General features: G+C 34.4%; 1 protein-coding gene across 5 annotated transcripts in view; it reads left to right on the top strand.

Moving 5' to 3' along the window:
* Positions 1–12,105, top strand: part of DPP10 (dipeptidyl peptidase like 10) — a 579,521-nt gene extending 567,416 nt beyond the window's left edge. For 3 of the 5 annotated variants that reach the window (XM_021715501.1, XM_021715498.1, XM_021715499.1), the window contains 5 exons: positions 1,777–1,876; positions 2,133–2,191; positions 2,304–2,376; positions 6,942–7,015; positions 8,548–10,784. In XM_021715501.1, coding sequence (XP_021571176.1) covers positions 1,777–1,876; positions 2,133–2,191; positions 2,304–2,376; positions 6,942–7,015; positions 8,548–8,682 — 441 coding nt within the window. In that variant the 3' untranslated portion in view covers positions 8,683–10,784. Of the gene's footprint in view, positions 1–1,776; positions 1,877–2,132; positions 2,192–2,303; positions 2,377–6,941; positions 7,016–8,547 lie in introns of all 5 variants that reach the window. The other 2 variants (XM_021715500.1, XM_021715502.1) reach the window with 1 other exon arrangement.
* Positions 12,106–12,534: the final 429 nt, after the last annotated feature.

A 12,534-nucleotide genomic window follows, 5' to 3' on the forward strand; every position in this document is an offset into this window, starting at 1 on the left:
TAAGGTTCTCTCTGTCTCTCTAAGTGAGAATGAGCAAAGGCAATTTATGGTGACTTATATAAAGAAAAAAAATACTTTCCCTCAGTTCCTAATTGAAGAAGTTTCACTCAAGCTCCTGAGTACTAGCTAAGTATTTTGGAACCAGGATGACATGTTATCTCAGTCATTTAGAAATGTCTGACTGCATCTTGGACTCTCATGTACCAATTTTTAAATGATGCTCCAAGTAAACATGAATGAATTTGTTTATTTTTCATTTCAAGAGTTTAGTGATAATGACAATAAAACTACAACCTGGACTACATTTGAATCATCTAAAAATCTTTCAAAATAAGTTATGAACCAATTACATATGAATTTCTGGGGTTAACTTCTGAGTGTTAATACTTTTTAAAACTTTTCAAAATATTCTGATGTCTAGTAGCATAATGAAAATTTTCAGAGTACAATTAAAAATTAATTTCTAAAACAGATAACTCACTAGGCCATTTTCTTAACCCAACGTGACTGTAATTATCAAAATTTTCTCTGGAACTTTTCTAGTCAGATCATGGGCTACAAAAGAATACTGGACATCTTGATTTTTAAAAAAGAATTTATTATATTTGTTTAAAAAACTTTCAAGAGAATATTTTAAAATTAAATTTAAGCAATAATCCATCTCATTTAACTAGTGACATTATTCATTGCATTCTATTTCTTTCCAAAAGTTAATTGTGTAAAATGTAGGAGAGAAAACAATTTTCTTCTTTACCCTTCATGAGTTCTTAGCTAGGACTTCTAGTAGCAAAAGACTGATTAATGAGATAAAAGCAAACAAAAGCTTGATAACATGAATACCTCTTCTACACATGGGAGATAACCCAGAGAAGTAAGTAAATCTCTAGAGTTATCTTAGACTACAGATATAAGTATCATCATTCTCTGAAACAAAAAAAGAAGGGCTTTGGGAAAGGCTCTGTTAAGAGAGATGACCAGGAAAAGGACAACAAAGGTCAGCCTTGTTATGCCGACTTTTCTGTCAATTGCTTCTTTGTTGGTTAAGAGTCTTGCCTTAGCTGATATAGTCATTTTTCTATTTCTGGTGTAAAAAGAGAGAGAAAGAGGGAAAGAGAAAGAGAAAGAGAGAGACACAGAGACAGAGTCTTGAAAATTATTTTCTTTATAGTTTTAAATTTCTGTTACAAAAGGGCAATCTCCAACCTTGTTTTCAGAACTACTCTTGGGCATGAAGATACTCAATATAAACACCTCGAAATGATCTTATGTCAAACAGACATATTTAGGGTGGCATATTATTGTCTCCTAAGTCACATGCTGGGCTGATATTTTTTGAGCCCTATCAGGAATTTAAAGCAGAATCTATATCTGTGGTATTATATTTTAAATATTTTATCTTTCTTAATTCTTCATAGCCATCATCATTATTTAAATATTTTATTTAAAATATACCTTAAATTAGCTTAAAATATGTGATTTAATAAGTGCTTTATTTCCCTAGCTTCAAATTATTTGGGAGCAATTTCCAATATATAGCATGAAAACACGGAAAAAATATTTGATATGTGGTGACATTTAATTTTGTATTTTACTTAAAGCTCTTATATAAAAACTTTAACTGTGTAACATATTTATATGATAAAGATATTTTGACATTATTTTCTCAAATCCAAGAAATGAGATATTCTAATATGATGTACATTACTAAACAGTAATCAAAAGCTAAAAATATCTCTAGAAATAGTTGTTATAAGGTTTTTGTTTATTTGTTACCAGGGGTATGGTGGCTATATTGCATCAATGATCCTAAAATCAGATGAAAAGCTTTTTAAATGTGGATCAGTGGTTTCACCTATCACAGACTTGAAGCTGTATGGTGAGTACTTTCTACAGACTGACCTAATATAACGTATCGATTTGTAGAAAATAAAAATCCCAATGCAAAGGAGATCAATTGAACTCATTTATCATGTGTTATTAAAGTCTGTTTTGAGCTGTTTATCGCCTCCCTGATTCAATCAATTTTACTGGGGCATGACAATTAAATGTGAAATGAAGAAATTAAATAATGAAATATGCTAATCAAATGTTTTTTTAGTTTATTCTTAAACTCCTGTTTTCTTCGGTCACAGCCTCTGCTTTCTCTGAAAGATACCTTGGGATGCCATCTAAGGAAGAGAGCACTTACCAGGTAACTGCTCTAAAAATAACAAAGAAAGAAGGGCATTTTTGTTCTAAAATTTCAGTTACATTGCTTATGTAGATAGATCTCTAGAGATAAATGTTTGTGTTTTCCTTTTTAGGCAGCCAGCGTGCTACACAATATTCATGGCTTAAAAGAAGAAAATATATTAATAATTCATGGAACCGCTGACAGTAAGTATTATACTTGCTGGTACTGTTTGATAGGGTCTGACCTTCTACAGAGAAATACATCTAAGGATTTGCTTACAGGGAGCCTTCTGAAGAAGAGAGTCAAGAGTGGCCCAAAGAATCAGATACATGATAGGAAGTGGGGAAAAGGAATCCAGAGCTAAGAGGAAAGGCGGTGATGTGCCCTCAAAGGCAGCATTGTCCAATCAAACTTTCTGTGATGATGGCAATAGTCTATCAGTGCTGCTGAACACAGTAGTCACTGGCCAATTGTGGCCATGTTGTGTTTAGTGTGATGAAGGAACTGAATTTTTAAATTTTATTTTATCTTAATTTTAATTTATGTCATGCATTTGCTTCCCTAAGCTCTGACCCCTACCCCTGTCTTGGGGAGGTGAATCTCCCTTCTCTTCCTCTCTATTTTCTAAATAAACTATGATTTCCAATCTAAAAAATAATAATTTAAATAGTCACATGTGGCCAGCAATGGCAACTTTGGTGTTATTCTGCACACTTCAAGTGGAAACCAATCTGAAAGATAGAAGAATATCAAAGAGATGCAAGCACTGAAATGAATTTCTGGTGCGGTTACCCACTTAAATGAAGTTAGAACAAAAACTATTTTTAAAAAGTATTTAACCATCTCCTCTCATTTTTCATCACTTTAAACACTGGAGATGGATGTGATTGATATTAGTAGTAATGCACAGTATCATTTCATATGTACATGAAGCTTTTGAAAACCAAATAATTTATATTTTTATTACATTCTGTGATACCTTACAACAGAAGGCTGAGTATTTATAGCTTCATTAATGGTGGGAAAAATTAATTTCAAGAAGGAAACAGATTTATTGAAGGTTATCTGGCAAGTGAGACAAGAGAAGCAAAGTCTTGAATGAATCTTTCCTAAACCTTGAATATATTTTTGTTCTTCTACACTGTCTCAGTATTCTTAGCCCATTTTGCAAAGATAATCATTAAAATGATCTTATAACAAAGAGCATATAATCTTTCCAACTTAACTTTTTTTTTTTTGAGTTGGGGTCTCACTCTGTCACCCAGGCTGGAGGGCAGTGGCACACTCCCAGCCACCGCAGCCTCAACGTGCTGGGCTCCAGCGATCCTTCCGCCTCAGGCTTTCAAGTAGCTGGAACTACAAGCGCACGCTACCACGCCCGGCTAATTTTTTTTTATTTATTGTAGAGATGAGGTCTCACCAAGGTGCCCAGGTGGGTCTCGAACCCTGGGGCTCAGACAATCCACTCACCTCAGCCTCCCAAAGCGCAGGATTACAGGCTGAGCCACCGAGCCCGTTAAAGATGTGGGGTACAATTCAGGGTTAGGTATACAAATGTTCATTATGCAGGTATCCTTGTTGATGAACTGTGCCCCCCCTCCCCTGGTCGATTCCCACTACTGTCAATCCTCCCTCACCCCTTCCTCCAAGGCCCCCCCCGGCAGTTTCCCACTACTGCCAATCCTTTTCCTATAGTATTACAATAATTGTTCAAGGTCTGCTTGTGAGTGAGAACATGTGATATTCAGGTTTTTTTTCTGTGATACATCACTCAGTATTACAGACTCTAAGTCCATTCAGGTTGCTGTGAGGTTCATGATTTTGTCCTTCTTTATGGCTGCATAATATTCCATCATGTATATGTACCCCTTTATTTTATCCAGTCCTCTATCGATGAGCAGCATGGTTAGTTCCATGTTCTTGCTGTTTTGAACAATGCTACAATAAACAAATGTGCACAGGTAACTTTTTCATAGAGTGATTAGGGTTCTTCTGGTATATTTCCAGTAGGGGGATTGCGGAGTTGTATGGAAGATCAATTTTTAGATCATTAAGAAATTGCCACACTGTTTTTCACAGAGACTGTACTAATTTACACTCCCACCAACAGTGTAGAAGTGTTGCCTTTTCTCCACATTCTCCCAGCATCCGTTCTTTTTTGAGGTATTGATGATGACCATCCTGACCAGAGTTAGGTGGTATCCAGGGTAGTTTTAATTTGCATTTTTTTGATGACTAGTGAGGCTGAGCATTTTTCATGTATCTGTTGGCTGCTCGTATGTCTTCTTTAGAGAATTGTCTATTCATATCTTTTACCCACTTTGTAATGGGGCTGGTTTTTTCTTTTGGGCACATTTAAGTTCCTTGTAGATCCTAGATGTTAGGCTTTTGTCAGATTTACGTTGGCAAATATTTTTTCCCATTCTATGGGCTGTCTTCCTGCTCTCTTGATGGTTTCTTTGGCTTTGTGGAAGCTTGTCAGTTTGATGAGGTTCCACTTGTCTATTTTATCTCTTATAGCCTGGGCACTTGGATTTTTAATCAGGAATTGGTTGCCAGTTCAAATTTCCATAAGGGTGTCTCCTTGCATTTTCCAAAGTTCTTATGGTTTGAGGTTTTACATTTCGGTCTTTGATCCATTTAAAATTGATTTTTGTGTATGGTGATAGGGAAATCATGAGACAAACCCCGATGAGGAAGATTTTATTAAATACCTGACAAGTACTCCTCAGATGACCTCAACAAAAATTTAAACAGTTTCTGAGAAACTCTCATAGACCAGAGGAGGTTAACAAGACAAGATGTCTAATGTCAAGCCTGCTTGACCATACTTGTAATCCCAGTAACTCAGGAGGCTCTGATGGGAGAATCATTTGAAGACAGGAGTTCAAGATCACCATGTCTCAAAAAAATAAGTTGACAAGTAAATAAAAATTAGCGGGTGTGATGGCACAACCCTGTAATCCCAGCTATTCAGAAGCCTAAGTGGGAGGATCACCGGGACCCAGAACTTCAAGGATAAAGTTAAGTGCTCATCCACTGCACTCTATCCTGAGCAACAGATAAGAGTCTATCTCAAAAAAGAAAATAATAATAATAATAATAATATAAGATGATGTTTAAATGCAATGTAATATCCTGGAAAGAGTCCTAGAAAGTAAAGAGAACACAGGGGAAAAATATCCAGCAACTAGGCTCCCAAAAACATACAAAATTGATCTGTAGAAAGAGGATCTGAATCCAGTTACTGCTGCTGTTATTCTCTGTGTTCTGAAACCTCCGTTGTATAAATAAATTATATTCAAGGTGAAATTTTTTTACATGTAGCCATCAGCCTGGAATAATATATTAGTGCTATTTCAGGTTTCTCTGTCAATATGTTGTAGCTGTAAAAGCAAATCACGTTGTTCCTATCTGACACACTCAATCTTGGGCCTGTGGAAGCAGAGATTCTGCCCTGGCCATTTCACAGGAAACGTACCTATGCAAGTTCATGAGCATGCACATGTGCAAACATGCTCACACACATACTGCACAATCCATATAGGCTTGATATTAAGTGTTCATTTAAAACACTATAACATTGCCAATAGTAATATTATCTTCAAAATTATTATCAAATCGGTCTACCTAGCCAATCAGAACTTTAAAGTGCCCTTTTAGTCATAGGACAAGGACAAATGGCAAATATCAATAGACTTTACACTAGAAACTACATAGAAAAAAATCCAATATATAAAATCATTTGCATTTAGCTGTAGCCATACAGAAAAATAAAGGAGCACATTACTTCTGTCATTGTCCTTGTTAGTTAGCATTTCTAGTAGCTTACATTTACAGAACAATTTGTACTTATTTTAAGAGGACACGGTCATTTTTCCATTAAGTGTTGAAGGAAGATGTTGAAAAAGATTTCAAATATCTTTTTTAAAAGATTTTAAATGATTGTTTGGATTTTACATTCTCTGCTGCTCTGCTGGGTGGTATGATTATTCAGCATTATAGAATTAAAGCATTAAGGAAGCTTACAACTTCTGATAAGGCAGCCCTAGTGTGGGAAAGACAACTTAAAAAAATGTTAGCTTAAGAATTGCTTACAGAAATTCAAAGACATACAGAGTACAGAAATAAATAGTCCAGGCAGCATATGAACAAGCTTCTGCACAGAAATATTTGAGTGACTGGTCCATGTCTTCATAGCTTCCAAATTGAGGGCCACTATGCTGTGATTTCAGTTTTGCACCTTAGGTTGCAGTAGAAGAAGACAGAAGAAAACAGGAGTTACTAGTATGCGCTACTTAAATAGCCCCTATGAAATGAGATGTGTACTCTATTTTCTCAACATGGAATATTCCTTTCTAATTTAAAATAATAAAGTGAAATGCCAGAATCTAACTAAGACTGGGCCCTAGTAATCTTCTAAAAGGACTAGAAAGTTGGTTTGCTGTATTAATATCCAGACAAAACATTTGCCATGTTAAAATTTTTATGAGGCTTAAAATATATGAATAATTAGGAATAATAAATGATATCCAATGAAGTAAATCTAAATGCCATCCTGTACAGTAAGTAGGCCTTAGTTGTAGCTCCTATTTTTGTTATTTTTTAATAGAATGAAGCTCAAAGCTCAGGATAGATTCCAGCTTTTTAGTTAAAGCCAGATAATAGTCCTTTAAATGTGTTTGTATGTAAAGTAAAATATGTAATCTTTTTGAAAAATGATATGAAAATATATTGCCTTCATATATTATAATTTAATTCCTTGCAGCAAAAGTTCATTTCCAACATTCAGCAGAATTAATCAAGCACCTAATAAAAGCTGGAGTAAATTATACTATGCAGGTAAGCCACTTTTTCAGAATGTTTTCTTACCTTGTTTTATCACTTGTAAGATAGAGAACATAGCTTCTGTATTAATTCTTCCCTGACATGATTATTTTTAATATACTTTTGAGATTCCAAAAGTTGTGATATTTGCTCCTAATTACATAAAGTGTGTGGATCAGCTCAAGCTTTACAAGTCAATTGCCTAAACCCCTTCAAAAATGTTCTTTTTCCTTCAGACTTTATTCATATTAAATAATGAACTCATTCTAATATTGAATTCTCTCAAATAACACTTTTCAATTCTCTTGTCCCTTTTGTCTTTTATTCACTTCCCATCACTCTTAAACAATGGGATAAAATATGTTTTAAGGAAATATTACAAGAAAAGAGAATTAAACACCATTGGCAATACCATTTACAACAATGCATTCACATATTTAATAAATATTTGTCAAAGTTTTTACAGTTGTCACTTTGCTAGATGGGTAGCAAAACATTTTTTTACTGTTAAGGAATTTCCCATCTGATAAAAGAGTCATAGATGAAGAAAGAAAGTAATTTTAAGTTCTCAGCATTTGGAAGAGTCAAAAATAGTTCAGCCTGTCTGAAACACGAAGGACTAGGTTTAGCATCATGAAAGATCAAGATATAGAAATAAACAAATGTCAGGTCATACCATAAGCAATGTTGAGGAGTAAGTGGCTTTACTCAAGGAATGATGAGGTACCACTTAAAATCTTTTCATCAAGGAATTGTTGGGATAACATTTGTATCTTTATTTATATTTTAGAAACATCAAAAATATTGTATATATTGGAAAGGACCTTGTCAAAGTAAAAATTGCACCAAATACTGTTAAACAGCAAAGGGAGACTTTATTAAAGACCAGCAATAGAAGAAAGAGACTGAACTCAACTCTGTTGAAACAAGAGCAGAAAAATGCTTTAAGAGTTGGGGTAGGGGGAATCATAGGTCAACTGTGTTTGGTGTTTGGCAATACCTGAAGGAAAAGTCAACTTTCTATTATCTTCATGACAGGAGGAAGTTTTAGAACTTGGGCAAAGGCTCCTACCCTCCCACAGAGACTAGGAAGTAGGAGTGCTACCTCCTTCAGTGCTTACCTTTCCAAAATATCTTCCCCATATCCTCGAGAAATACATATCCTGGGTTGTAAAATTGGCAAAAGACTGGAATAAGATTTGCATACACTTCAAAATAAGCAGAGAAACCTTACACAATTGCAAGATTTCTGTAGTCAGCAAGAAACTATCTGACGTTTAGTCAAGATGAGGGAGGGGCAGTGTTAAGGCCGTTTTAGTCAATATCATAAAAGTGAAAAGTCTACATTTTTTGCCAACACATCCTAATTTAAATTTTAAAGATTTTCTCAAATATTAATTGATATGATTATTATTTTTATGTTTAGCATAAAGACTTCAGAGTTGAATTACATGAAACTTTGATTAGATATTATTTTTCAAAGTCTCCATGCAATTGAGGACAATACCTTGCTTGATAACGTGTAATCTTTTCCTTCGACATCTTAGGTCTATCCAGATGAAGGTCATAACGTATCAGAGAAGAGCAAGTATCATCTCTACAGCACAATCCTCAGATTCTTCAGTGATTGTTTAAAGGAAGAAATATCTGTGTTACCACAGGAACCGGAAGAAGACGAATAATGGACCCTATTTATACAGAACTGAAGGGGATATTGAGGCTCAATAAAACCCGACCAAGAGACTGTAATATTGGTGATGCTCCAGAATTTCAAGGGCAGCTTATGGAGATGACACTGGAGCAGTACACTCAGAGACAATGAACTAGCATTTGAATACAGAAGTCCAAGTCTACTGTGTTGCCAAGGGTGCAGGACCTGTTTCTTTGTATAAAGAAGGTCAAAGCGTTGGTTTCCTGGGAGAAATTAGTTTTGCATTAAAGTAGGAGTAGTGCATGTTCTCTTCTGTTATCCCTTGTTTGTTCTGTAACTAGTTGCTCTCATTTTAATTTCACTGGCCACTGTCATCTTTGCCTATAATGCACAACATATCATCAGTCCTAAAGTCCCTGATCTTTCATGGCTGAGCTGCAATCTAACACTTTACTGTACCTTTACAATAAGTGCAATTCTTTTATTGTCTATTATTATGCTTAAGAAAATATTCAGTTAATAAAAAGCAGAGTATTTATATAATTTCTGTTTTTAAAAAGACATTATTAAATGGTTCAAAGGACATGTAGAAATAAGGATTTTAGCACCTTCCAATGTTCAGTCGTTATCAGTAGATTCAATATCTTTAAGTGAACACACGAGTGTATGTCTCACAATATATATACGCACGTGTGCATATACAGTCAACAAAACTATCTTTACATGTTATTCATGCTACAAAGGGTAAACTTTTGATGAATTAGAAGAGATGCTCTTTCCAGGCTATAATGGATGCTTTGTTTAATGAGCCAAAAATGATGAAACATTTTTTTCCAATTCAAATTCTAGCTATTGCTTTCTTATTAATGTTTGGGTTGTGTTTGGTATTGTTTTTAGTGGTTAATAGTTTTCTAGTTGCAATTTAATTTTTTGAATATGATATCTTGTCACATGTAAATTAGATACTTAAATATTAAATTATAGTTTCTGATAAAGAAATTTTGTTAACAATGCAATGCCGCTGAGTGCTATTTTGCTCTTTTGGTGGAGAAGGCTTTTTAAAAAACAGTTGGTCCTTTTGCTTCTATCTCTCAGTACAGAATCAATTTTCATTTTCATTGTAAAAGCAAAGAGCTGGATTACTTCATTTGCCAGTTTCTATTTCGTATTCCATGCCTGCCCAATTCATCTATTACTGTTTAATTTAAATCCTTCTGGTGAGAATTAGAAATGAGATATTTTTTATTCGTTGGCCAGAAAAGTTCTCAAACAGCAGTGTTTGCTATTTAATTTGAATTGAAGGCACAAAAATTCATAAATTTCTGTTGTGTTGACTTGCAGTAGTAAGTAACTGAGAGTGTAAAATAAACTTGACTGCATAAAGTCAATTTAAGTAATGAGAATTTTAACTTTGGTGACTAAAGTCAAAAAGTATCTTCTCACTTCACTTATGGGATCTTCCAGAAGATGTCTAAAACTTGATAACCACGCTTCAAAGTTCAGATAAGTCTAGGTGGCAGACTGTGATTTTGTGGTTTTCAAAGAGTCCTGAGGGCATACAGGTTTATCATGACATCAAGACATCAGGAGGAAAACTTAAAAATGTGAATGAATTACTCAGTCAGCCTCCTGTTTTGTCAAAGGATTGACCCAAAATTCTGGGTATTTGAAGACACGTGAGTCATTGATTGGGTATTTCACTTTTCTTTTGGATGTTTTGGAATTGTGTCTTCACTACTCCACTGGATTCAATTGAACATGGGAAAGTCTTTCTCTTCTGAAAGACCCATTTTAGATCTTTTTCAAGAATAGTAAACACATTTTTTAAGCAAAGTAAGTTGTAATTTTAAAAGGAAAGTTTTGCCTATTTTATTAAGATGGAAATTTCTTTTTAGGCTGATTTGAAATCCAACTGAAGCTTTTTAATCAATATTTTAAATTTGAACCACTAGAGTTTTTTATGATGCAAATGATTATGTTGTCTGAAAGATGTGGTTTTATTGAATGTCTACTTGAGTAACATTTAAAAGTATTTACCTTTTACTGTTCATCATTTCTCTTGTTTTATTACTATTATTATCAATGTTTATCTATTTTTCAATTAATTTAATACAGTTTCTAATGTGAAAGACATTTGTCTGGAACCCACTTTCAACTTAAAGGCTAAATAGACATAAGATGAAAGCATATTATTTAGTAGGAAGGTAAAAAAAAATTTATCTCTGTATGTCTTTGAGTTGTAATGACTAGGCCATTTTTAATCAAGGAAATGCTTACCAACACAGTCACCAGTATCAAAGGAATCATGTAACTGGTTTTCCCCTTTATACATGTGCCCCAGTCATAATCACACGATTTTATACATATCTATGCATTCCTAGCATTTCCTAGGACTCCAGTAGCAAAACTTTCCAAGTATTATTTTTTCTTTAATGCTAAATTTAAAAATAAGATAATATATTAAAATTACCAAATAAAATAGATAAGCAATATTTAGTCATCCATAGATATAAACACATAAGCTTTAGAAAATTATTTTGAAAGAGAAAGGTGTTTTTTCATTTTCACTGCCTCCATTAAGAAGGTCCCGACTCATCAGGTAGGGACTAAGGAGGTTATGCTGACATGTTTGAGTTTCCCAGCAGAACTAAGAGGAAGGGACACTCCAAAATTTAAGTCTCAGCTCATGCTGAAAATGTGTCTTTTTTTACTTGGTTGTTTAACATGAAAGTCACCACTGAAGGTCTTACAGGCATGAGTAGATATACTAGAATGAGGTGACTTAACATTAGACTCTTCCATATAGAGAATTATTTAAGCCATTGGTCATCAAATGGTGGGCTTGAAAACATAAGTACTGGGGCTGAATTGTTCTCCAGTCTCTGAGGTCATTGAAGGCACATAGCTTTTGTAAGGAATCATGGATGAAATACCCCTTTGGTCTCTCTTCACTTTGTTTGACCACCTTCACATCCTACAGCAACTAGCATTGCATAAGTATAAGCTCCCCTCTCGGCTGTTCTCTTTCACTTTCTATTCTGGAGATTCTCTGATGCTAGTGTTGGCTGCTACCTGGGAGAACCAACAGACAAATCAATTAACACACTACCAAACCTACATGAAGATGTTAACTTTACCCCTGAAATCCAATTAATGAAAGACAGCAGCAGGTGATTACATTCTTCTCTCAGACATTCTACATGATCCCTGGAAAATTCCATGGAACCTTCGTTGCCCACCACTGCATACCCTTATATTTGCCTTTCTCTATCCCACTATTTTCAATCGCCCAATCCTATTCCCTAGGGTCACTTTCCAAAATAAACTACAAGTACACCAGACTCAGGCTTTAATTTTTAAGGAAACTTCCCCCTCCCCCTTGTGCAAAAGCTTGTCACTGTGAATATTATAGGAAACAAAATAAAAATGAGAATAAATAAATTATTTCTTTTCAGGTTTGAATAAACTATTTCTGCCTAAAATTTATTGGACTCTTACTAAGTGCCAAACACGATAAGTGTTATACATGTGTCATCAAATTGACTCTTCTCAACATTCTCTGAAATAGGTGTTATGATTCCCATTTTGCAGATTAGAAAATTGACTATCAGAGAAGCATGAAATTTGCCCAAATTAATATAACTAGTAGGTAAATAGACTAAAACCCAGTCCAGCCAATTTACAATCTCATGTTCTTGGCCATTCTGTCCCACTGTCCACGGTACTCCTAAAATAAACAAGGAGTTAAACTGTATTCATTTCCCATAAGGAAATATTCTGAATATGTAAACATAATACTCCAATTATTTTTGAGAGTTATTTGATAGAAATAATACTGAAAGGTAAAGGACAGACCAGTGCATCACTGCAGAATATTTGAAGA

The sequence above is a fragment of the Carlito syrichta genome, unplaced genomic scaffold (genome assembly GCF_000164805.1).
Source record: "Carlito syrichta isolate Samal-C Ts95f unplaced genomic scaffold, Tarsius_syrichta-2.0.1 Scaffold307170, whole genome shotgun sequence".
NCBI classification, from domain to species: domain Eukaryota; kingdom Metazoa; phylum Chordata; class Mammalia; order Primates; family Tarsiidae; genus Carlito; species Carlito syrichta.